The sequence below is a fragment of the Mus musculus genome, chromosome 9, assembly GCF_000001635.26.
Source record: "Mus musculus strain C57BL/6J chromosome 9, GRCm38.p6 C57BL/6J".
Lineage (NCBI taxonomy): Eukaryota > Metazoa > Chordata > Mammalia > Rodentia > Muridae > Mus > Mus musculus.
This window is the reverse complement of record NC_000075.6, coordinates 36,615,017-36,639,297: the sequence shown is the minus strand read 5'-3', so window position 1 is coordinate 36,639,297 and position 24,281 is coordinate 36,615,017. Positions and strand designations below refer to the sequence as shown.

Genomic DNA, 24,281 nt, shown 5'->3' with positions numbered 1-24,281 from the left:
TTCCTAATCAAATTTTATTGTCTGAATCTTTTTATTGAGGAATTGATGATAGTCATATTTTATCATGGAAAAATGTATCTCTCCTTCAATTTTAATGGATAGTTTTGTTTAGTACAGAAGTTGTCATTTGTTAGAACCTGGAGAACATCTTTCCAGGTCCTTTTGTCTTTAAAAGTTACTGTAGGATAGTCTGGCATTATTCTGATGTGCTTGCCTTTTTATGTGACTGCACCTCTTTTGTTGCAGCTTTCAAAACTCTTTTTTCTTTTTTTAAAATGTTTTAATTATAACATGTTCTCTCTGATGGACAGTCATATTCTGGCCTCCTCCATTTCTGAGAACTACTCTTGATCCATGTTTGGAATTATCCCTGGACTTGGCTTCATGTATGAGTTTGAATCGTGTTCTAGCTCTCTTTCTGCATCTATTCTAGATTAGACATTAGCTCTGGTTCCTCCAGATTTATCAGCTACCAGAGGTCACAATTTCTTGAATCTCTCAGTCATGAGTCACTATCTGATAGTAAATACTTTTTGGAAAGAAACCAGAAGGACATGGCCAACTGATGAACAGAGCCAGTGATGAAGGTAGGATATGGGCTTTCTGCAGGGTATCTGCTCAGTTCATGGCTTGGCATTCTATTGGGTGCCCCTCCTTCCTTGTGCTTATATATATGTTGATCTTGTTGATGCTATGTCCTGAGTACTCTGCCCTGCACTCTGCTGAGCTGTGTTCCTAGGCTCTCACTGCAATGGAAAAGTACCTCTTGTTGCTACTCTTGGGCATCTTTTTGCGGGTGGGCTTTCTGCAAGGTGAGATCCTGGCAAATGGTATTGGTAGGCAGACATATGATTATCACAGTATGTTGTGATTTGGAAAAATGAGCAGCAGGAGATATGTTTAGATATGATCCCTGACCCTTCACTCCTATACTTGTTCATTCTCCTTTCCTCCCTTGCCTCTGATATGACCGCTATAGTCTTTTCTTGTCCTCCTATTTTTTATTTTCCGGCTCCTGGTCCTTCCTTAATTCATAGATGTAAATGTAGGCTGAAAGTTGGGCAAGAAAAGTCCTTGATAGAATAATAACAATGAGAAAATGGGGAGGGGGATCTGCCCAATGCTGTGTGACTGTCTCTAGCAGCCTGCATCAGATATTTGATTTTTATCCTTACAGTCTGTGAATTGGGGGTGGGGATACTTTCTTTGTTCTGCTGAAGCCATTCCCTTTCAGAGTACAAGGTCATGGGCTTCCCTGTAGAGGTAAGTACAATGTATATCCAACTCCTTCTCTGAACATTTTTTTTTTCTTATTCAGGGCCATGGGCTCAGCTTCTGTATGATGCTTGGAGCTGGGTGCTGAGTATGTCTCTTACACTTGGTTTTGCTCTTCCAGCTCTGACATGTGTCAGCTGTGGAAGGTTGAACTCTTCTGGGATTTGTGAGACAGCAGAAACCTCCTGTGAAGCTACAAATAATAGGAAGTGTGCTTTACGGCTACTCTATAAAGGTATACAAGACCTTGGAGGTTTCAGGGTATTTTTTCTTACCTGTGAGAGATACAACAATCTGTGATCTTTGGCAAAGATGCTGAGTGTGGGAGAATGTGTTGCTGTGTAAAAGTAGAAAAGGGTTCCTCTAATTCTAGTATTGGTTGCCAATAATTGTCAATCAGATCAACAAACAATAATGAGAAAAAACAATTTTGGTTGGTCTCTTGGTGGTCCACAGGGCCTTCTCAGTGAATATAATCAGAGTTGACAAAATTTTTAATCTAAAATTCCACTTAGCACTTTTGTGAATGGAATATTGCCTGTGTGTAACATTAATAGACAAACAATGACTATCTACCTTGAAGACCAGATTTTCTCATTGATCAAGTCACTGATTCTTTCCAAAACATGTATATTTTATCTCTTTTCCTTTTTCCTCTTCAGATGGCAAATTCCAATATGGCTTCCAGGGATGTCTTGGAACATGCTTCAATTATACCAAGACCAACAATAATATGGTAAAGGAACATAAATGTTGTGATCACCAAAATTTGTGTAACAAGCCTTAAAAGCCCTTACCTGCCCTCCCTATTCTACTTAGGTAAGTCCTTATCCCTTCCTTGTACTCTTGTAGTCTTATAATACTATGAGACTACAATGTCCACCACTGCCCAGGCTCTGTCATTTGTCTTTACATATCATCAGGAGTTGAAATTTTAACAGTTGAATTGTCACTCCCCATTTCTAGGTTTCTGGCATCCTTTCCTTTCTCCCTGCTTTCTTCCAGCATGATTGACATATAGAACACTCGTCCTCACTCCTCTCTTGATTGCTCTCTTTTTAAAGTAAATTATCATGATGGATAAATGCTGCAATTAGGGATTGGTTTCCCTGTGAATATGACAGACCTGATGCCTATTTTTAATGAACCTTCACTTCAGTGATGCCTTTTCTGCCAGGCTGGCCAGCAAACAAGAGCTCCAGCATCTCATTTCATTCTTATTCAGAGAATATAGGACATATGTTAGGTAGATTCTCACTTCTGTGACTTATGTAAAACAATAAAAAAAGAAATATTAGTTTTCTCTCATGATTTTGAGATTTCCTCCATGACAGGAGGATGCAATAGAACAGAGTTTTTAAATTCATGGCCTGTGGGAAGTAAAGTTAAGTAATATAGGGCATGACCAAGATGAGATACAGCTCCTAAAGAACTGTCCCTGATTGCCTACTTCCTCCAGTTAGATTCTCCCCAAGAAATCTCTCCCATCTTTTAGCATTCTGTCAAGTGTTAAAGTGAATTAATGTCTTAAACCATGGATTAGGACAGAGATCTCACATGCTAATTGTCTCAGGAAATGTCCTCCCAACACTCCCAGACATGTACTTGTGGAATCTCTCAGACATCCTCAGTTCTATCAAGTGACTAGGTTGTGACATCAACAACAGGTGAAGGTGCTCCTGAACCACAATGTCCATCTTTCCTGAGTTCACATGCGCATGTGCTTCTTTGTCCTGCAAAGACTGCAGTTTAGCTTCACTTTTAGTAAATTCCATAGTTTTTGAAGTCAGGGTTGTTTGGGATATTTATTGTTATACTTTAGTAGATTTTATAGTCAATTTAAAAAATTGTAGACAATGATGCCCATAGAAAATATTGCTACTGATCCCTTCTCAAGACACATTTTTGTTTATACTTTCAATTAGATATTTCAAAGTGTTAGAATCATGTCTAGGTTACAATATGTGTTTGTATGTATTAAACACATCTATTTGTTATTTATTTATTTAAAATATTGAAAACATTATGTTTTTTTCAGAGATATTCATTGCATCATGCCACTGGAGCAGGTCATCAAGCCTTCTACTGAACCATATCTTTAGCTCCACACCTACTTTCTAAATAATATACCAAAGTAGTGTACCCATGCTATATGTATACTTCTGTTTTCTGTTGGGTACCTTGCAATGCATTCTATGCCTCATTAAATGGATTTCATTGTACAATATGCATTCTTATATTATACTCAATTAAACTTGTTTTGCACTTACTTGTTTGTGTGTCCATGTACATTCAGCTGCCCATATTTAGAGATCAGAAGTGAAATTATCGAAGCTAATGATCCCTTAGTCTCTGGATTGTCCAACCTTTCGTCTAAGCTCCAAACTTTGTCTCTGCAATTCTTTCCATGGATATTTTATTCTGTATTCTAGGGAGGAATGAAGTACCCACGCTTTGGTCTTCCGTCTTGATTTTCTTGTATTTTGGAAGTTGTATCTTGGTTATTCTGAGTTTCTGGGCTAATATCCACTTATCAGTGAGTACATACCAAGTGACATCTTTTGTGATTGGGTTACCTCATTCAGGATGATATCCTCCAGATACATCCATTTGCCCAAGAATTTCATAAATTCATTGTTTTTAAGAGCTGAGTAGTACTTTATTGTGTAAATGTACCACATTTTCTGTATCCATTCCTCTGTTGAGGGACATCTGGATTCTTTCCAGCTTCTGGTTATTATAAATAGGGCTGCTATGAGCATAGTGGAGAATGTGTCCTTATTACCAGTTGGAACATCTTCTGGCTATATGCCCAGGAGAGTTATTGCTGGATCTAGCGGTAGTACTATGTCCAGTTTTCTGAGGACCCGCCAGACTGATTTCCAGAGTGGCTGTGCCAGCTTGCAATCCCACCAGCAAAGGAGGAGAGTGTTCCTGTTTCCCCACATCCTCGCCAGCATCTGCTGTCACCTGAATTTTTGATCCTAGCCATTCTGACTGGTGTGAGGTGGAATCTCAGGGATGTTTTGATTTGCATTTCCCTGATGATTAAGGATGTTGAACATTTTTACAACTGCTTCTCAGCCCTTTGGTATTCCTCAGTTGAGAATTTTTTGTTTAGCTCTGTACCCCATCTTTTTAATGGGGTTATTTGAATTTCTGGAGTTCAGATTCTTGAGCTCTTTGTATATATTGGATATTAGTCCCCTATCAGATTTAGGATTGGTAAAAATTCTTTCCAAATCTGTTGGTGGCCTTTTTGTCTTATTAACATTATCTATTGCCCTACAGAAGCTTTGCAATTTTTTGAAGTCCCATTTGTAAATTCTCGATTTTACAGCACAAGCCATTGGTGTTCTGTTCAGGAAATTTCCCCCTGTGCCCATATCTTCGAGGCTTTTCCCCACTTTCTCCTCTATAAGTTTCAGTGTTTCTGGTTTTATGTGGAGTTCCTTGATCCACTTAGATTTGACCTTAGTACAAGGAGATAAGAATGGATCAATTCGCATTCTTCTATATGATAACCACCAGTTGTGCCAGCACCATTTGTTGAAAATGCTGTCTTTTTTCCCCTGGATGGTGTTTGCTCCATTGTTAAAGATCAAGTGACTATAGGTGTGTGGGTTCATTTCTGGGTCTTCAATTCTGTTCCATTGGTCTACTTGTCTGTCGCTATACCAGTACCATACAGTTTTTTTTTTTTAAATATATATCACAATTGCTCTGTAGTACAGCATTAGGTCAGGCATGGTGATTCCACCAGAGGTTCTTTTATCATTGAGAAGAGTTTTTGATATCCTAGGTTGTTTGTTATTCCAGATGAATTTGCAAATTGCCCTTTCTAATTCATTGAAGAATTGAGTTGGAATTTTGATGGGGATTACATTGAATCTGTAGATTGCTTTTGGCAAGATAGCCATTTTTACTATATTGACCCTGCCAATCCATGAGCATGGGAGATCTTCCATCCTCTGAGATCTTCTTTGATTTCTTTCTTTAGAGACTCGAATTTCTTATCATACAGATCTTTCACTTCCTTAGTTAGAGTCACACCAAGGTATTTTATATTATTTGTTACTATTGTGAAGGGTGTTGTTTCCCTAATTTCTTTCTCAGCCTGCTTATCCTTTTTGTAGAGAAAGGCCATTGACTTGTTTGAGTTAATTCTATATCCAGCTACTTCACTGAAGCTGTTTATTAGGTTTAGGAGTTCTCTGGTGGAAGGAATTTTTAGGGTAACTTATATATACTATCATATCATCTGCAAAAAGTGATATTTTGACTTCTTCCTTTCCAATTTGTATCCCCTTGATCTCCTTTTGTTGTCAAAATGCTCTGGCTAGGAATACAAGTACTATTTTGAATAGGTAGGGAGAAAGTGGGCAGCTTTGTCTAGTCCCTGATTTTATGGGGTTGCTTTCAGCTTCTCTCCATTTACTTTGATGTTGTCTACTGGTTTGCTGTAGATTGCTTTTATCATGGTTAGGTATGGGCCTTGAATTCCTGATCTTTCCAAGACTTTTATCATGAATGGGTGTTGGATTTTTTCAAATGTTTTCTCCGCATCTAAGGAGATGGTTATGTGGTTTTTGTCTTTGAGGTTTTTTTTTTTTTTTTTTGAGGAGGAAAAGGTTTATTCAGCTTACACTTCCATACTGCTGTTCATCACTAAAGGAATTCAGGACTGGAACTCGGGCAGGTCAGGAAGCAGGAGCTGATGCAGAGGCCATGGAGGGATGTTACTTACTGGCTTGCTTCCACTGGCTTGCTCAGCCTGCTCTCTTATAGAACCCAAGACTACCAGCCCAGAGATGGTCCCACCCACAATGGGCCCTGCCCTCTTGATCACTAATTGAGAAAATGCCTTACAGCTAGATCTCATGGTAGCATTTCCTAACCTGGAGGTCCTTTCTCTGTGATAACTCCAGCTTGTGTCAAGTTGACATAAAACCAGCCAGTACACTGTCTCACTTCGTAGCCCTGGCTAGCCTGGAACTCACTATGAAGACCAGGCTGGTCTTGAACTCACAGAAATCTACCCTCTTCTGTCTCCCAAGTGTTGGGGTCAAAGACAAGCATGACCACATGTGTCTTCTAGCAATTCTTTTTTTTTTCCATTTTTTATTAGGTATTTAGCTCATTTACATTTCCAATGCTATTCCAAAAGTCCCCCATACCCACCCACCCCTACTCCCCTACACACCCACTCCCCCTTTTTGGCCCTGGCGTTCCCCTGTACTGGGGCATATAAAGTTTGCAAGTCCAATGGGCCTTTCTTTCAAGTGATGGCCTATTAGGCCATCTTTTGATACATATGCACCTAGAGACAAGAGCTCCGGGGTACTGGTTAGTTCATATTGTTGTTCCACCTATAGGGCTGCAGTTCCCTTTAGCTCCTTGGGTGCTTTCTCTAGCTCCTCCATTGGGGGCCCTGTGATCCATTCAATAGCTGACTGTGAGCATCCACTCCTGTGTTTGCTAGGCCCTGACATAGTCTCACAAGAGACAGCTATATCTGGGTCCTTTCAGCAAAATCTTGCTAGTGTATGCAATGGTGTCAGCGTTTGGAAGCTGATCATGGGATAGATCTCTGGATATGGCAATCACTAGATGGTCCATCCTTTCGTCACACTTCCAAATTTTGTCTCTGTAACTCCTTCCATGGGTATTTTGTTTCCTATTCTAAGAAGAGGTAAAGTGTCCACACTTTGGTCTTCGTTCTCTTGAGTTTTATGTGTTTAGCAAATTGTATCTTATATCTTGGGTATCCTAAGTTTCTGGGCTAATATCCACTTATCAGTGAGTACATATTGTGAGAGTTCCTTTGTGATTGGGTTACCTCACTCAGGATGATGCCCTCCAGGTCCATCCATTTGGCTAGGAATTTCATAAATTCATCCTTTTTAATTGCTGAGTAGTACTCTATTGTGTAAATGTACCACATTTTCTGTATCTATTCCTCTGTTGAGGGGCATCTGGGTTCTTTCCAGTTTCTGGCTATTATAAATAAGGCTGCTATGAACATAGTGGAGCATGTGTCCTTCTTACCGGTTGGGACATCTTCTGGATATATGCCCAGGAGAGGTATTGCTGGATCCTCTGGTAGTACTATGTCCAATTTTCTGAGGCACCACCAGACTGATTTCCAGAGTGGTTGTATAAGATTGCAATCCCACCAACAATGGAGGAGCATTCCTCTTTCTCCACATCCTCGCCAGCATCTGCTGTCACCTGAATTTTTCATCTTAGCCCTTTTGACTGGTGTGAGGTGGAATCTCAGGGTTGTTTTGGTTTTCATTTCCCTGATGATTAAGGATGTTGAACATTTTTTCAGGTGCTTCTCTGCCATTCGGTATTCCTTGGGTGAGAAATCTTTGTTCAGTTCTGAGCCCCATTTTTAATGGGGTTATTTGATTTTATGGAGTCCACCTTCTTGAGTTCTTTATATATATTGGATATTAGTCCCCTGTCCGATTTGGGATAGGTAAAGATCCTTTCCCAATCTGTTGGTGGTCTTTTTGTCTTATTGATGGTGTCTTTTGCCTTGCAGAAGCTTTGCAATTTTATGAGGTCCCATTTATCGATTCTCGATCTTACAGCACAAGCCATTGCTGTTCTGTTCAGGAATTTTCCCCCTGTACCCATATCTTCTAGGCTTTTCCCTACTTTCTCCTCTATAAGTTTCAGTGTCTCTGGTTTTATGTGGAGTTCCTTAATCCACTTAGATTTGACCTTAGTACAAGGAGATAGTAATGGATCAATTCGCAATCTTCTACATGATAACAGCCAGTTGTGCCAGCACCATTTGTTGAAAATGCTGTCTTTTTTCCACTGGATGGTTTTGCTCTTGTCAAAGATCAAGTGACCATAGGTGTGTGGGTTCATTTCTGGGTCTTCAATTCTGTTCCATTGGTCTACTTGTCTGTCTCTATACCAGTACCATGCAGTTTTTATCACAATTGCTCTGTAGTAAAACTTTAGGTCGGGCATGGTGATTCCACCACAGGTTCTTTTATCCTTGAGAAGAGTTTTTGCTATCCTAGGTTTTTTGTTATTCTAGATGAATCTGCCGATTGCCCTTTCTAATTCGTTGAAGAATTGAGTTGGAATTTTGATGGGGATTACATTGAATCTGTAGATTGCTTTTGGCAAGATAGCCATTTTTACTATATTGATTCTGCCAATCCATGAGCATGGGAGATCTTTCCATCTTCTGAGATCTTCTTTAATTTCTTTCTTCAGAGACATGAAGTTCTTGTCATACAGATCTTTCACTTCCTTAGTTAGGGTCACGCCTAGGTATTTTATATTATTTGTGGCTATCGAGAAGGTTGTTGTTTCCCTAATTTCTTTCTCAGCCTGTTTGTCCTTTGTGCAGAGAAAGGCCATTGGCTTGTTTGAGTTAATTTTATATCCAGCTACTTGATTGAAGCTGTTTATCAGGCTTAGGAGTTCTCTGGTGGAATTTTTAGAGTCACGTATATATACTATCATATCATCTGCAAAAAGTGATAGTTTGATTTCTTCCTTTCCAATTTGTATCCCCTTGATCTCCTTTTGTTGTCGAATTGCTCTGGCTAGGACTTCAAGTTCAATGTTGAATAGGTAGGGAGAGAGTGGACAGCCTTGTCTAGTCCCTGATTTTAGTGGGATTGCTTCAAGCTTCTCACCATTTACTTTGATGTTGGCTACTGGTTTGCTGTAGATTGCTTTTATCATGTTTAGGTATGGGCCTTGAATTCCTGATCTTTCCTAGACTTTTATCATGAATGGGTGTTGGATTTTGTCAAATGCTTTCTCAGCATCTAATGAGATGATCATGTGGTTTTTGTCTTTGAGTTTGTTTATATACAGGATTACGTTGATGGATTTCCGTATATTGAACCATCCCTGCATCCCTGGGATGAAACCTACTTGGTCAGGATGGATGATTGTTTTGATGTGTTCTTGGATTCGATTAGCAAGAACTTTATTGAGGATTTTTGCATCAATATTCATAAGGGATATTGGTCTGAAGTTGTCTATTTTTGTGGTGTCTTTTTGTGATTTAGGTATCAGAGTAATTGTGGCTTCATAGAATGAGTTGGGTAGAGTACCTTCTGTTTCTATTTTGTGGAATAGTTTGTGAAGAACTGGGATTAGATCTTCTTTGAAGGTCTGATAGAACCCTGCACTAAACCCATCTGGTTCTGGGATTTTTTTGGTTGGGAGAATATTTATGACTGCTTCTATTTCTTTGGGGGATATAGGGCTGTTTAGATCATTAACCTGACCTTGACTCAACTTTGGTACCTGGTATCTGTCTAGAAATTTCTCCATTTCATCCAGGTTCTCCAGTTTTGTTGAGTATAGCCTTTTGTAGAAGGATCTGATGGTGTTTTGGATTTCTTCAGGATCTGTTGTTATGTCTCCCTTTTCATTTCTGATTTTGTTAATTAGAATAATTTCCCTGTGCCCTCTAGTGAATCTGGCTAAGGGTTTGTCTATCTTGTTGATTTTCTCAAAGAACCAGGTCCTCGATTGGTTGATTCTCTGAATAGTTCTTCTTGTTTCCACTTGGTTGATTTCGCCCCTGAGTTTGATTATTTCCTGCCGTCTACTCCTCTTGGGTGAATTTGCTTTTTTTTGTTCTAGAGCTTTTAGGTCTGTTGTCAAGCTGCTAATGTGTGCTCTCTCTAGTTTCTTTTTGTAGGCACTCAGAGCTATGAGTTTTCCTCTTAGAAATGCTTTCATTGTGTCCCATAAGTTTGGGTATGTTGTGGCTTCATTTTCATTGAACTCTAAGAAGTCCTTAATTTCTTTCTTTATTCCTTCCTTGACCAAGGTATCATTGAGAAGAGTGTTGTTCAGTTTCCACGTGAATGTTGGCTTTCTATTATTTATTTTGTTATTGAACATCAGCCTTAGTCCATGCTGATCTGATAGGATGCATGGTACAATTTCAATATTTTTGTATCTGTTGAGGCCTGTTTCGTGACCTATTATGTGGTCAATTTTGGAGAAGGTACCATGAGGTGCTGAGAAGAATGTATATCCTTTTGTTTTAGGATAAAATGTTCTGTAGATATCTGTCAGATCCATTTGTTTCATAACTTCTGTTAGTTTCACTGTGTCCCTGTTTAGTTTCTGTTTCCACGATCTGTCCATTGGTGAAAGTGGTGTGTTGAAGTCTCCCACTATTATTGTGTGAGTTGTAATGTGTGCTTTGAGATTTACTAAAGTGTCTTTAATGAATGTGACTGCCCTTGTATTTGGAGCATATATATTCCAAATTGAGAGTTCCTCTTGAAGGATTTTACCTTTGATGAGAATGAAGTGCCCCTCCTTGTCTTTTTTGATGACTTTGGGTTGGAAGTCAATCTTATCAGATATTAGGATGGCTACTCTGGCTTGTTTCTTCATATCATTTGCTTGGAAAATAGTTTTCCAGCCTTTCATTTTGAGGTAGTGTCTATCTTTTTCTTTGAGATGAGTTTCCTGTAAGCAGCAAAATGTTGGGTCTTATTTGTGTAGCCAGTTTGTTAGTCTATGTCTTTTTATTGGGGAGTTGAGACCATTGATATTAAGAGATATTAAGGGAAAGTAATTGTTGGTTCCTGTTATTTTTGTTGTTAAAGTTGGCATTCTGTTCTTGTGGCTGTCTTCTTTTAGGTTTGTTGAGGGATTACCTTCTTGTTTATCTAGGGCGAGGTTCCCGTCCTTGTATTGGTTTTTTTCTGTTATTATCTTTTGAAAGGCTGGATTCGTGCAAAGGTAATGTGTGAATTTGCTTTTGTGGTGGAATACTTTGGTTTCTCCATCTATGGTAATTGAGAGTTTGGCTGGGTATAGTAGCCTTGGCTGGAATTTGTCTTCTCTTAGTGTCTGTATAACATCTGTCCAGGATCTTCTGGCTTTCATAGTCTCTGGTGAAAAATCTGGTGTAATTCTGATAGGCTTGCCTTTATAAGTTACTTTTTCTCTTACTGCTTTTAGTATTCTATCTTTATTTAGTTCATTTGTTGTTCTGATTATGTGTCAGGAGGAATTTCTTTTCTGGTCCTGTCTATTTGGATTTCTGTGGGCTTCTTGTATGTTCATGGGCATCTCTTTCTTTAGATTTGGGAAGTTTTCTTCTATAATTTTGGTGAAGATATTTGCTGGTCCTTTGAGTTGAAAATCTTCGTTCTCATCCACTCCTATTATCCGTAGGTTTGGTCTTCTCATTGTGTCCTGGAATTCCTGGATGTTTTGAGTTAGGATCTTTTTGCATTTTCTATTTTCTTTGATTGTTGTGCCGATGTTCTCTATAGTCTTCTGCACCTGAGATTCTCTCTTCCATCTCTTGTATTCTGTTGCTGATGCTTGCATCTATGGTTCCAGATTTCTTTCCTAGGGTTTCTATTTCCAGCGTTGCCTCACTTTGAGTTTTCTTTATTGTGTGTACTTCCCTTTTTAGGTCTAGTATGGTTTTGTTCATTTCCATCACTTGTTTGGATGTGTTTTCCTGTTTTTCTGTAAGGACTTCTACCTGTTTGGTTGTGTTTTCCTGTTTTTCTTTAAGGACTTGTAACTCTTTAGCAGAGTTCTCCTGTATTTCTTTAAGTGAGTTATTAAAGTCCTTCTTGATGTCCTCTACCATCATCATGAGATATGCTTTTAAATCCGGGTCTAGCTTTTCGGGTGTGTTGCGGTGTCCTGGACTGGGTGAAGTGGGTATGCTGGGTTCTGATGATGGTGAGTGGTCTTGGTTTCTGTTAGTAAGATTCCTACGTTTACCTTTCGCCATCCTGTAATCTCTGGAGTTAGTTGTTATAGTTGACTCTGTTTAGAGATTGTTCTTTTGGTGATTCTGTTACTGTCTATCAACAGACCTGGGAGAGAGACTCTCTCCTCTGAGTTTCAGTGCTCAGAGCACTCTCTGCTGGCCAGCTCTCCTCTTACATGGAATGTGCACAGAGATCTTGCGTTTGGACCTCCTCCTGGCCGAAGAAGAAGGCCCAAAACAGGACCTGTCCCAGAAGCTGTGTTGCTTTGGCAGGTCCCAGAAGCTGTCAGCTTCTGTGTTGCACACTCTCACCTGTGCAGACTAAGTTCCTAAGTTAGGCTGAGTCCCAGAACCAAGATCGTGCCTGATGCTCCTGAGGTAGAGGGCTTCTGAGCCAGGCAGACACCTGTCCTCTTGCCGGGAGGGTGGCCGGCCATCTGTGGCCCGAAAAGGGTGCTGCCTCAGCGGCTCTGTGGCTCCTGCCTGTACCAGAAGCTGTCTGCTTCTGTGGTGCACACTCTCACCTGTACAGACTAAGTTCCTAAGTTTGGCGGAGTCATGGAACCAAGATGGCGCCTGCCACTCCTGAGGCAGAGGGCTCCTGGGCTGGGCAGACACCTGTCCTCTGGCCTAGGGGGTGGTCGGATGTCTGTGGCTGGAAAAGGGTGCTGCCTCAGAGGCTCTGTGGCTCCTGCCTGTCCCAGAAGCTGTCTACTTCTGTGGTGCAAACTCTTACCTGTGCAGACTAAGTTCCGAAGTTAGGCTGAGTCCCGGAACCAAGATGGCGCTCGCTGCTCCTAAGGCAGAGGGCTTCCGAGCCAGGTGGACACCTGTCCTCTGGCTGGGAGGGTGGCCGGATGTCTGCGGCCCGAAAAGGGTGCTGCCTCAGAGGCTCTGTGGCTCCGCCTGTCCCAGAAGCTGTCTACTTCTGTGGTGTACCCTCTCACCTGTGCAGACTAAGTTCCTAAGTTAGGCTGAGTCCCGGAACCAAGATGGCGTCTGCTGCTCTTGAGGAAGAGGGCTTCCGAGCCAGGTGGACACCTGTCCTCTGGTCGGGAGGGTGGCCGGCTGTCTCGTCTTTGAGTTTTTTTTAAATAGTGGATTATGTTGACGGATTTCCGTATACTAAACCATCCCTGCATCCCTTGAATGAAACCCCCTTGGTCAGGATGGATGATTATTTTGATGTGTTCTTGGATTTGGTTAGTGAAAATTTTATTGAGTATTTTTGCATTGATATTCATAAAGGAAATTTGTCTGAAGTTCTCTATCTTTGTTGGGTCTTTCTGTGGTTTATGTATCAGAGTAATCGTGGCTTCATAGAATGAATTGGGTAGAGTACCTTCTGCTTCTATTTTGTGGAACAGTTTGTGAAGTACTGGAATTAGATCTTCTTTGATGGTCTGATAGAACTCTGCACTAAACTAATCTGGTCCTGGGCTTTTTTTTTTTTTTTTTTTTTTTTTTTTTGGTTGGGAGGATATTAATGACTGCTTCTATTTCTTTAGAGGATATAGGACTGTTTATATCATTAATCTGACCCTGATTTAACATTGGTACCTGGTTTCTTTCTAGAAATTTGTCCATTTCATCCAGGTTTTCCAGTTTTGTTGAGTATAGCCTTTTTTTTCCATTTTTTATTAGGTATTTAGCTCATTTACATTTCCAATGCTATACCAAAAGTCCCCCATATCCACCCACCCCCACTCCCCTGCCCACCCACTCCCCCTTTTTGGCCCTGGTGTTCCCCTGTACTGGGGCATATAAAGTTTGCAAGTCCAATGGGCCTCTCTTTCCAGTGATGGCTGACTAGGCCATCTTTTGATATATATGCAGCTAGAGTCAAGAGCTCCGGGGTACTGGTTAGTTCATAATGTTGTTCCACCTATAGGGTTGCAGATCCCTTTAGCTCCTTGGCTACTTTCTCTAGCTCCTCCATTGGGAGCCCTATGATTCATCCATTAGCTGACTGTGAGCATCCACTTCTGTGTTTGCTAGGCCCTGGCATAGTCTCACAAGAGACAGCTACATCTGGGTCCTTTCAATAAAATCTTGCTAGTGTATGCAATGGTGTCAGCGTTTGGATGCTGATTATGGGGTGGATCCCTGGATATGGCAGTCTCTACATGGTCCATCCTTTCATCTCAGCTCCAAACTTTGTCTCTGTAACTCTTTCCATGGGTGTTTTGTTCCCAAATCTAAGGAGGGGCATAGTGTCCACACTTCAGTCTTCATTCTTCTTGAGTTTCATGTGTTTAGCAAATTATATCATATATCTTGGGTATCCTAGGTTTGGGGCTAATATCCACTTATCAGTGAGTACATATTGTGTGAGTTTCTTTGTGAATGTGTTACCTCACTCAGGATGATGCCCTCCAGGTCCATCCATTTGGCTAGGAATTTCATAAATTCATTCTTTTTAATAGCTGAGTAGTACTCCATTGTGTAGATGTACCACATTTTCTGTATCCATTCCTCTGTTGAGGGGCATCTAGGTTCTTTCCAGCTTCTGGCTATTATAAATAAGGCTGCTATGAACATAGTGGAGCATGTGTCCTTCTTACCAGTTGGGGCATCTTCTGGATATATGCCCAGGAGAGGTATTGCTGGATCCTCCGGTAGTACTATGTCCAATTTTCTCAGGAACCGCCAGACTGATTTCCAGAGTGGTTGTACAAGCCTGCACTCCCACCAACAATGGAGGAGTGTTCCTCTTTCTCCACATCCACGCCAGCATCTGCTGTCACCTGAATTTTTCATCTTAGCCATTCTGACTGGTGTGAGGTGGAATCTCAGGGTTGTTTTGATTTGCATTTCCCTGATGATTAAGGATGTTGAACATTTTTTCAAGTGCTTCTCTGCCATTCGGTATTCCTCAGGTGAGAATTCTTTGTTCAGTTCTGAGCCCCATTTTTTAATGGGGTTATTTGATTTTCTGAAGTCCACCTTCTTGAGTTCTTTATATATGTTGGATATTAGTCCCCTATCTGATTTAGGATAGGTAAAGATCCTTTCCCAATCTGTTGGTGGTCTTTTTGTCTTATTGACGGTGTCTTTTGCCTTGCAGAAACTTTGGAGTTTCATTAGGTCCCATTTGTCAATTCTCGATCTTACAGCACAAGCCATTGCTGTTCTGTTCAGGAATTTTTCCCCTGTGCCTATATCTTCAAGGCTTTTCCCCACTTTCCCCTCTATAAGTTTCAGTGTCTCTGGTTTTATGTGAAGTTCCTTGATCCACTTAGATTTGACCTTAGTACAAGGAGATAAGTATGGATCGATTCGCATTCTTCTACACGATAACAACCAGTTGTGCCAGCACCAATTGTTGAAAATGCTGTCTTTCTTCCACTGGATGGTTTTAATTCCCTTGTCGAAGATCAAGTGACCATAGGTGTGTGGGTTCATTTCTGGGTCTTCAATTCTATTCCATTGGTCTACTTGTCTATCTCTATACCAGTACCATGCAGTTTTTATCACAATTGCTCTGTAGTAAAGCTTTAGGTCTGGCATGGTGATTCCGCCAGAAGTTCTTTTATCTTTGAGAAGACTTTTTGCTATCCTAGGTTTTTTGTTATTCCAGACAAATTTGCAAATTGCTCCTTCCAATTCGTTGAAGAATTGAGTTGGAATTTTGATGGGGATTGCATTGAATCTGTAGATTGCTTTTGGCAAGATAGCCATTTTTACAATGTTGATCCTGCCAATCCATGAGCATGGGAGATCTTTCCATCTTCTGAGATCTTCCTTAATTTCTTTCTTCAGAGACTTGAAGTTTTTATCATACACATCTTTCACTTCCTTAGTTAGAGTCACGCCAAGATATTTTATATTATTTGTGACTATTGAGAAGGGTGTTGTTTCCCTAATTTCTTTATCAGCCTGTTTATTCTTTGTATAGAGAAAGGCCATTGACTTGTTTGAGTTTATTTTATATCCAGCTACTTCACGGAAGCTCTTTATCAGGTTTAGGAGTTCTCTGTTAGAATATTTAGGGTCACTTATATATACTATCATATCATCTGCAAAAAGAGATATTTTGACTTCCTATTTTCCAATTTGTATCCCCTTGATCTCCTTTTGTTGTCGAATTGCTCTGGCTAATACTTCAAGTACTTTGTTGAAAAGGTAGGGAGAAAGTGGGCAGCCTTGTCTAGTCCCTGATTTTAGTGGGATTGCTTCCAGCTTCTCTCCATTTACTTTGATGTTGGCTACTGGTTTGCTGTAGATTGCTTTTATCATGTTTAGGTATGGGCCTTGAATTCCTGATCTTTCCAAAACTTTTATCATGAATGGGTGTTGGATCTTGTCAAATGCTTTTTCTGCATCTAACGAGATGATCATGTGGTTTTTGTCTTTGAGTTTGTTTATATAATGGATTACATTGATGGATTTTCGTATATTAAACCATCCCTGCATCCCTGGAATAAAACTTACTTGGTCAGGATGGATGATTGCTTTTTTTTTTCCATTTTTTATTAGGTATTTAGCTCATTTACATTTCCAATGCTATACCAAAAGTCCCCCATATCCACCCACCCCCACTCCCCTGCCCACCCACTCCCCCTTTTTGGCCCTGGCGTTCCCCTGTACTGGGGCATATAAAGTTTGCAAGTCCAATGGGCCTCTCTTTCCAGTGATGGCTGACTAGGCCATCTTTTGATATATATGCAGCTAGAGTCAAGAGCTCCGGGGTACTGGTTAGTTCATAATGTTGTTCCACCTATAGGGTTGTAGATCCCTTTAGCTCCTTGGCTACTTTCTCTAGCTCCTCCATTGGGAGCCCTATGATTCATCCATTAGCTGACTGTGAGCATCCACTTCTGTGTTTGCTAGGCCCCGGCATAGTCTCACAAGAGACAGCTACATCTGGGTCCTTTCAATAAAATCTTGCTAGTGTATGCAATGGTGTCAGCGTTTGGATGCTGATTATGGGGTGGATCCCTGGATATGGCAGTCTCTACATGGTCCATCCTTTCATCTCAGCTCCAAACTTTGTCTCTGTAACTCTTTCCATGGGTGTTTTGTTCCCAAATCTAAGGAGGGGCATAGTGTCCACACTTCAGTCTTCATTCTTCTTGAGTTTCATGTGTTTAGCAAATTATATCATATATCTTGGGTATCCTAGGTTTGGGGCTAATATCCACTTATCAGTGAGTACATATTGTGTGAGTTTCTTTGTGAATGTGTTACCTCACTCAGGATGATGCCCTCCAGGTCCATCCATTTGGCTAGGAATTTCATAAATTCATTCTTTTTAATAGCTGAGTAGTACTCCATTGTGTAGATGTACCACATTTTCTGTATCCATTCCTCTGTTGAGGGGCATCTAGGTTCTTTCCAGCTTCTGGCTATTATAAATAAGGCTGCTATGAACATAGTGGAGCATGTGTCCTTCTTACCTGTTGGGGCATCTTCTGGATATATGCCCAGGAGAGGTATTGCTGGATCATCTGGTAGTACTATGTCCAGTTTTCTGAGGAACCGCCAGACTGATTTCCAGAGTGGTTGTACAAGCCTGCACTCCCACCAACAATGGAGGAGTGTTCCTCTTTCTCCACATCCTCGCCAGCATCTGCTGTCACCTGAATTTTTGATCTTAGCCATTCTGACTGGTGTGAGGTGGAATCTCAGGGTTGTTTTGATTTGCATTTCCCTGATGATTAAGGATGTTGAACATTTTTTCAAGTGCTTCTCTGCCATTCGGTATTCCTCAGGTGAGAATTCTTTGTTCAGTTCTGAGCCCCATTTTTTAATGGGGTTATTTGATTTTCTGAAGTCCACCTTCTTGAGTTCTTTATATATGTTGGATATTAGTCCCCTATCTGATTTAGGATAGGTAAAGATCCTTTCCCAATCTGTTGGTGGTCTTTTTGTCTTATTGACGGTGTCTTTTGCCTTGCAGAAACTTTGGAGTTTCATTAGGTCCCATTTGTCGATTCTCGATCTTACAGCACAAGCCATTGCTGTTCTGTTCAGGAATTTTTCCCCTGTGCCCATATCTTCAAGGCTTTTCCCCACTTTCTCCTCTATAAGTTTCAGTGTCTCAGGTTTTATGTGAAGTTCCTTGATCCACTTAGATTTGACCTTAGTACAAGGAGATAAGTATGGATCGATTCGCATTCTTCTACACGATAACAACCAGTTGTGCCAGCACCAATTGTTGAAAATGCTGTCTTTCTTCCACTGGATGGTTTTAATTCCCTTGTCGAAGATCAAGTGACCATAGGTGTGTGGGTTCATTTCTGGATCTTCAATTCTATTCCATTGGTCTACTTGTCTGTCTCTATACCAGTACCATGCAGTTTTTATTACAATTGCTCTGTAGTAAAGCTTTAGGTCTGGCATGGTGATTCTGCCAGAAGTTCTTTTATCCTTGAGAAGACTTTTTGCTATCCTAGGTTTTTTGTTATTCCAGACAAATTTGCAAATTGCTCCTTCCAATTCGTTGAAGAATTGAGTTGGAATTTTGATGGGGATTGCATTGAATCTGTAGATTGCTTTTGGCAAGATAGCCATTTTTACAATGTTGATCCTGCCAATCCATGAGCATGGGAGATCTTTCCATCTTCTGAGATCTTCTTTAATTTCTTTCTTCAGAGATTTGAAGTTTTTATCATACAGATCTTTCACCTCCTTAGTTAGAGTCACGCCAAGATATTTTATATTATTTGTGACTATTGAGAAGGGTGTTGTTTCCCTAATTTCTTTCTCAGCCTGTTTATTCTTTGTATAGAGAAAGGCCATTGACTTGTTTGAGTTTATTTTATATCCAGCTACTTCACCGAAGCTGTTTATCAGGTTTAGGAGTTCTCTGGTAGAATTTTTAGGGTCACTTATATATACTATCATATCATCTGCAAAAAGTGATATTTTGACTTCCTCTTTTCCAATTTGTATCCCCTTGATCTCCTTTTGTTGTCGAATTGCTCTGGCTAATACTTCAAGTACTATGTTGAAAAGGTAGGGAGAAAGTGGGCAGCCTTGTCTAGTCCCTGATTTTAGTGGGATTGCTTCCAGCTTCTCTCCATTTACTTTGATGTTGGCTACTGGTTTGCTGTAGATTGCTTTTATCATGTTTAGGTATGGGCCTTGAATTCCTGATCTTTCCAAAACTTTTATCATGAATGGGTGTTGGATCTTGTCAAATGCTTTTTCTGCATCTAACGAGATGATCATGTGGTTTTTGTCTTTGAGTTTGTTTATATAATGGATTACATTGATGGATTTTCGTATATTAAACCATCCCTGCATCCCTGGAATAAAACCTACTTGGTCAGGATGGATGATTGCTTTAATGTGTTCTTGGATTCGGTTAGCGAGAATTTTATTGAGGATTTTTTCATCGATATTCATAAGAGAAATTGGTCTGAAGTTCTCTATCTTTGTTGGATCTTTCTGTGGTTTAGGTATCAGAGTAATAGTGGCTTCATAAAATGAGTTGGGTAGAGTACCTTCTACTTCTATTTTGTGAAATAGTTTGTGCAGAATTGGAATTAGATCTTCTTTGAAGGTCTGATAGAACTCTGCACTAAACCCATCTGGTCCTGGGCTTTTTTTGGTTGGGAGACTATTAATAACTGCTTCTATTTCTTTAGGTGATATGGGACTGTTTAGATGGTCAACTTGATCCTGATTCAACTTTGGTACCTGGTATCTGTCCAGAAATTTGTCCATTTCGTCCAGGTTTTCCAGTTTTGTTGAGTATAGCCTTTTGTAGAAGGATCTGATGGTGTTTTGGATTTCTTCAGGATCTGTTGTTATGTCTCCCTTTTCATTTCTGATTTTGTTAATTAGGATTTTGTCCCTGTGCCCTTTAGTGAGTCTAGCTAAGGGTTTATCTATCTTGTTGATTTTCTCAAAGAACCAACTCCTCGTTTGGTTAATTCTTTGAATAGTTCTTCTTGTTTCCACTTGGTTGATTTCACCCCTGAGTTTGATTATTTCCTGCCGTCTACTCCTCTTGGGTGAATTTGCTTCCTTTTTTTCTAGGGCTTTTAGATGTGTTGTCAAGCTGCTAGTATGTGCTGTCTCCCGTTTCTTCTTGGAGGCACTCAGCGCTATGAGTTTCCCTCTTAGAAATGCTTTCATTGTGTCCCATAGGTTTGGGTACGTTGTGGCTTCATTTTCATTAAACTCTAAAAAGTCTTTAATTTCTTTCTTTATTCCTTCCTTGACCAAGGTATCATTGAGAAGAGTGTTATTCAGTTTCCACGTGAATGTTGGCTTTCCATTATTTATATTGTTATTGAAGATCAGTCTTAGGCCATGGTGGTCTGATAGGATACATGGGACAATTTCAATATTTTTGTATCTATTGAGGCCTGTTTTGTGACCAATTATATGGTCAATTTTGGAGAAGGTCCCGTGAGGTGCTGAGAAGAAGGTATATCCTTTTGTTTTAGGATAAAATGTTCTGTAGATATCTGTCAGGTCCATTTGTTTCATAACTTCTGTTAGTTTCACTGTGTCCCTGTTTAGTTTCTGTTTCCACGATCTGTCCTTTGAAGAAAGTGGTGTGTTGAAGTCTCCCACTATTATTGTGTGAGGTGCAATGTATGCTTTGAGCTTTACTAAAGTGTCTCTAATGAATGTGGCTGCCCTGGCATTTGGTGCGTAGATATTCAGAATTGAGAGTTCCTCTTGGAGGATTTTACCTTTGATGAGTATGAAGTGTCCCTCCTTGTCTTTTTTGATAACTTTGGGTTGGAAGTCGATTTTATCCGATATTAAAATGGCTATTCCAGCTTGTTTCTTCAGTCCATTTGCTTGGAAAATTGTTTTCCAGCCTTTCACTCTGAGGTAGTGTCTGTCTTTTTCCCTGAGATGGGTTTCCTGTAAGCAGCAGAATGTTGGGTCCTGTTTGTGTAGCCAGTCTGTTAGTCTATGTCTTTTTATTGGGGAATTGAGTCCATTGATATTAAGAGATATTAAGGAAAAGTAATTGTTGCTCCCTTTTATTTTTGTTGTTAGAGTTGGCATTCTGTTCTTGTGGCTGTCTTCTTTTTGGTTTGTTGAATGATTACTTTCTTGGTTGTTCTAGGGCGTGATTTCCGTCCTTGTATTGCTTCTTTTCTGTTATTATCCTTTGAAAGGCTGGATTCGTGGAAAGACATTGTGTGAATTTGGTTTTGTCGTGGAATACTTTGGTTTCTCCATCTATGATAATTGAGAGTTTGGCCGGTTATAGTAGCCTGGGCTGGCATTTGTGTTCTCTTAGTGTCTGTATAACATCTGTCCAGGCTCTTCTGGCTTTCATAGTCTCTGGTGAAAAGTCTGGTGTAATTCTGATAGGCCTTCCTTTATATGTTACTTGACCTTTCTCCCTTACTGCTTTTAATATTCTATCTTTATTTAGTGCATTTGTTGTTCTGATTATTATGTGTCGGGAGGAATTTCTTTTCTGGTCCAGTCTATTTGGAGTTCTGTAGGCTTCTTGTATGATCATGGGCATCTCTTTTTTTATGTTTGGGAAGTTTTCTTCTATTATTTTGTTGAAGATATTAGCTGGCCCTTTAAGTTGAAAATCTTCATTCTAATCAATTCCTATTAGCCGTAGGTTTGGTCTTCTCATTTTGTCCTGCATTACCTGGATGTTTTGAGATAGGATCCTTTTGCATTTTGTATTTTCTTTGACTGTTGTGTCGATGTTCTCTATGGAATCTTCTGCACCTGAGATTCTCTCTTCCATTTCTTGTATTCTGTTGCTGATGCTCGCATCTATGGTTCCAGATCTCTTTCCTAGGGTTTCTATCTCCAGCGTTGCCTCGATTTGGGTTTTCTTTATTGTGTCTACTTCCCCTTTTAGTTCTAGTATGGTTTTGTTCATTTCCATCACCTGTTTGGATGTGTTTTCCTGTTTTTCTTTAATGATTTCTACCTGTTTGGCTGTGTTTTCCTGCTTTTCTTTAAGGGCCTTTAACTCTTTAGCAGTGCTCTCCTGTAATTCTTTAAGTGACTTATGAAAGTCCTTCTTGATGTCCTCTATCATCATCATGAGAAATGTTTTTAAATCTGGGTCTAGATTTTCGGTTGTGTTGGGGTGCCCAGGACTAGGTGGGGTGGGAGTGCTGCGTTCTGATGATGGTGAGTGGTCTTGATTTCTGTTAGTAGGATTCTTACGTTTGCCTTTCGCCATCTGGTAATCTCTGAAGCTAGCTGTTTTAGTTGTCACTGTTAAGAGCTTGTTCTTCAGGTGACTCTGTTAGCCTCTATAAGCAGACCTGGAGGGTAGCACTCTCCTTAGTTTCAGTGGGCAGAGTATTCTCTGCAGGCAAGCTCTCTTCTTGCAGGGCAGGTACCCAGATATCTGGTGTTCGAACCAGACTCCTGGCAGAAGTTGTGTTCCACTCACTAAAGGTCTTAGGATCTCGTGTGGAATCCTGTGTGGGCCCTTGCGGGTGTCAGGTGACTCCGCTGGCAAGGTAGCCCGGGGCTCGAGTGGAGTGGAAGGGGTTTGTGCCCCAGATCAAGCCCGGGTAGCCTGCTTCCCTATGTACCGCAGTCTCAGGTTCCGTGCGATTGGATTGGGGCAGGCGCTGTGTTCCACTCACCAGAGGTCTTAGGATCCCGTGGGGAGTCCCGTGTGGGCCCTTGCGGGTGTTGGGCAAGACTCTGCTGGCAAGGTAGCCTGGGGCTCGAGTCGAGCGGCGAGTATAGCCTTTTGTAGAAGGATCTGATGGTGTTTTGGATTTCTTCAGGATCTGTTGTTATGTCCCCATTTTCATTTCTGATTTTGTTAATTAGGATGCTGTCCCTGTGCCCTCTAGTGAGTTTGGCTAAGGGTTTATCTATTGTTCATTTTCTGAAAGAATCAGCTCATTGTTTGGTTGATTCTTTGAATAGTTCTTACTTCAACTTGGTTTTTTTTGCCCCTGAGTTTGAATATTTCCTGATGTCTACTCCTCTTGGGTGAATTTGCTTCCTTTTGTTCTAGAGCTTTTAGGTCTGTTGTCAAGCTGCTAGTGTGTGCTTTCTCTAGTTTCTTTTGGAGGCACTCAGAGATATGAGTTTTCCTCTTAGAAATACTTTCATTGTGTCCCATAAATTTGGGTATGTTGTGGCTTCATTTTCATTAAACTCTAAAAAGTCTTTAATTTCTTTCTTTATTCCTTCCTTGACCAAGGTATCATTGAGGAGAGTGTTGTTCAGTTTCCACGTGAATGTTGGCTTTCTATTATTTACATTGTTATTAAAGATCAGCCTTAGTCCATGGTGATCTGATAGGATGCATGGTACAATTTCAATATTTTTGTATCTGTTGAGGCCTGCTTTGTGACCAATTATATGTTCAATTTTGGAGAAGGTACCATGTGGTGCTGAGAAGAAGGTATATCCCTTTGTTTTAGAATAAAATGTTCTGTAGATATCTGTTAGATCCATTTCTTTCATAACTTCTGTTAGTTTCACTGTGTCCCTGTTTAGTTTCTGTTTCCATGAGCTGTCCATTGGCGAAAGTGGGGTATTCATGTCTCCCACTATTATTGTGTGAGGTGCAATTTGCGCTTTGACTTTACTAAAGTTTCTTTAATGAATGTGGCTGCCCTTGCTTTTGGAGCAAAGATATTCAGAATTCAACATTCCTCTTGGAAGATTTTACCTTTGATGAGTACGAAATGCCCCTCCTTGTCTTTTTTGATAACTTTGGGTTGGAAGTCAATTTTTTTTTTCAATATTAGAATGGCTATTCCAGCTCATTTCTTCAGATTGTTTGCTTGGAAAATTGTTTTCCAGCCTTTCACTCTGAGATAGTGTCTGTCTTTCTCCTTGAGATAGGTTTCCTGTAAGCAGCAACATGTTGGGTTCTGTTTGTGTATCCAGTCTGTTACTCTGTCTTTTTATTGGGGTATGAGTCCATTGATATTAAGAGATATTAAGGAAAAGTAGTTGTTGCTTCCTATTATTTTTGTTGTTAGAGTTTGCATTTTGTTCTTGTGGCTGTCTTCTTTTAGGTTTGTTGAAGGATTGCTTTCTTGCTTTTTCTAGGGCATAGTTTCTGTCCTTGTATTGTTTTTTTTTCTTTCTGTTATTATCCTTTAAAGGGCTGAATTCGTGGAAAGATATTGTGTGAAATTGGTTTTGTTATGGAATACTTTGGTTTCTCCATCTATGGTAATTGAAAATTTGGCTGGGTATAGTAGCCTGGGCTGGCATTTGTGTTCTCTTAGTGTCTGTATAACATCTGTCCAGGATCTTCTGGCTTTCATAGTCTCTGGTGAAAAGTTTGGTCTAATTCTGATAGGCCTGCCTTTATATGTTACTT

At 40.2% G+C, this 24,281-nt stretch overlaps 1 protein-coding gene across 1 annotated transcript; it reads left to right on the top strand.

The window, feature by feature from the left end:
• The first annotated feature begins 695 nt into the window (after positions 1-695).
• Pate14 (prostate and testis expressed 14) lies at positions 696-3,544 on the top strand. The gene is made up of 4 exons (NM_001033325.2): positions 696-812; positions 1,397-1,510; positions 1,938-2,094; positions 3,314-3,544. Exons 1-3 carry the CDS (start codon positions 752-754, stop codon positions 2,060-2,062), a joined length of 300 nt encoding a protein of 99 aa, NP_001028497.1. The 5' UTR covers positions 696-751; the 3' UTR covers positions 2,063-2,094; positions 3,314-3,544.
• Positions 3,545-24,281: the final 20,737 nt, after the last annotated feature.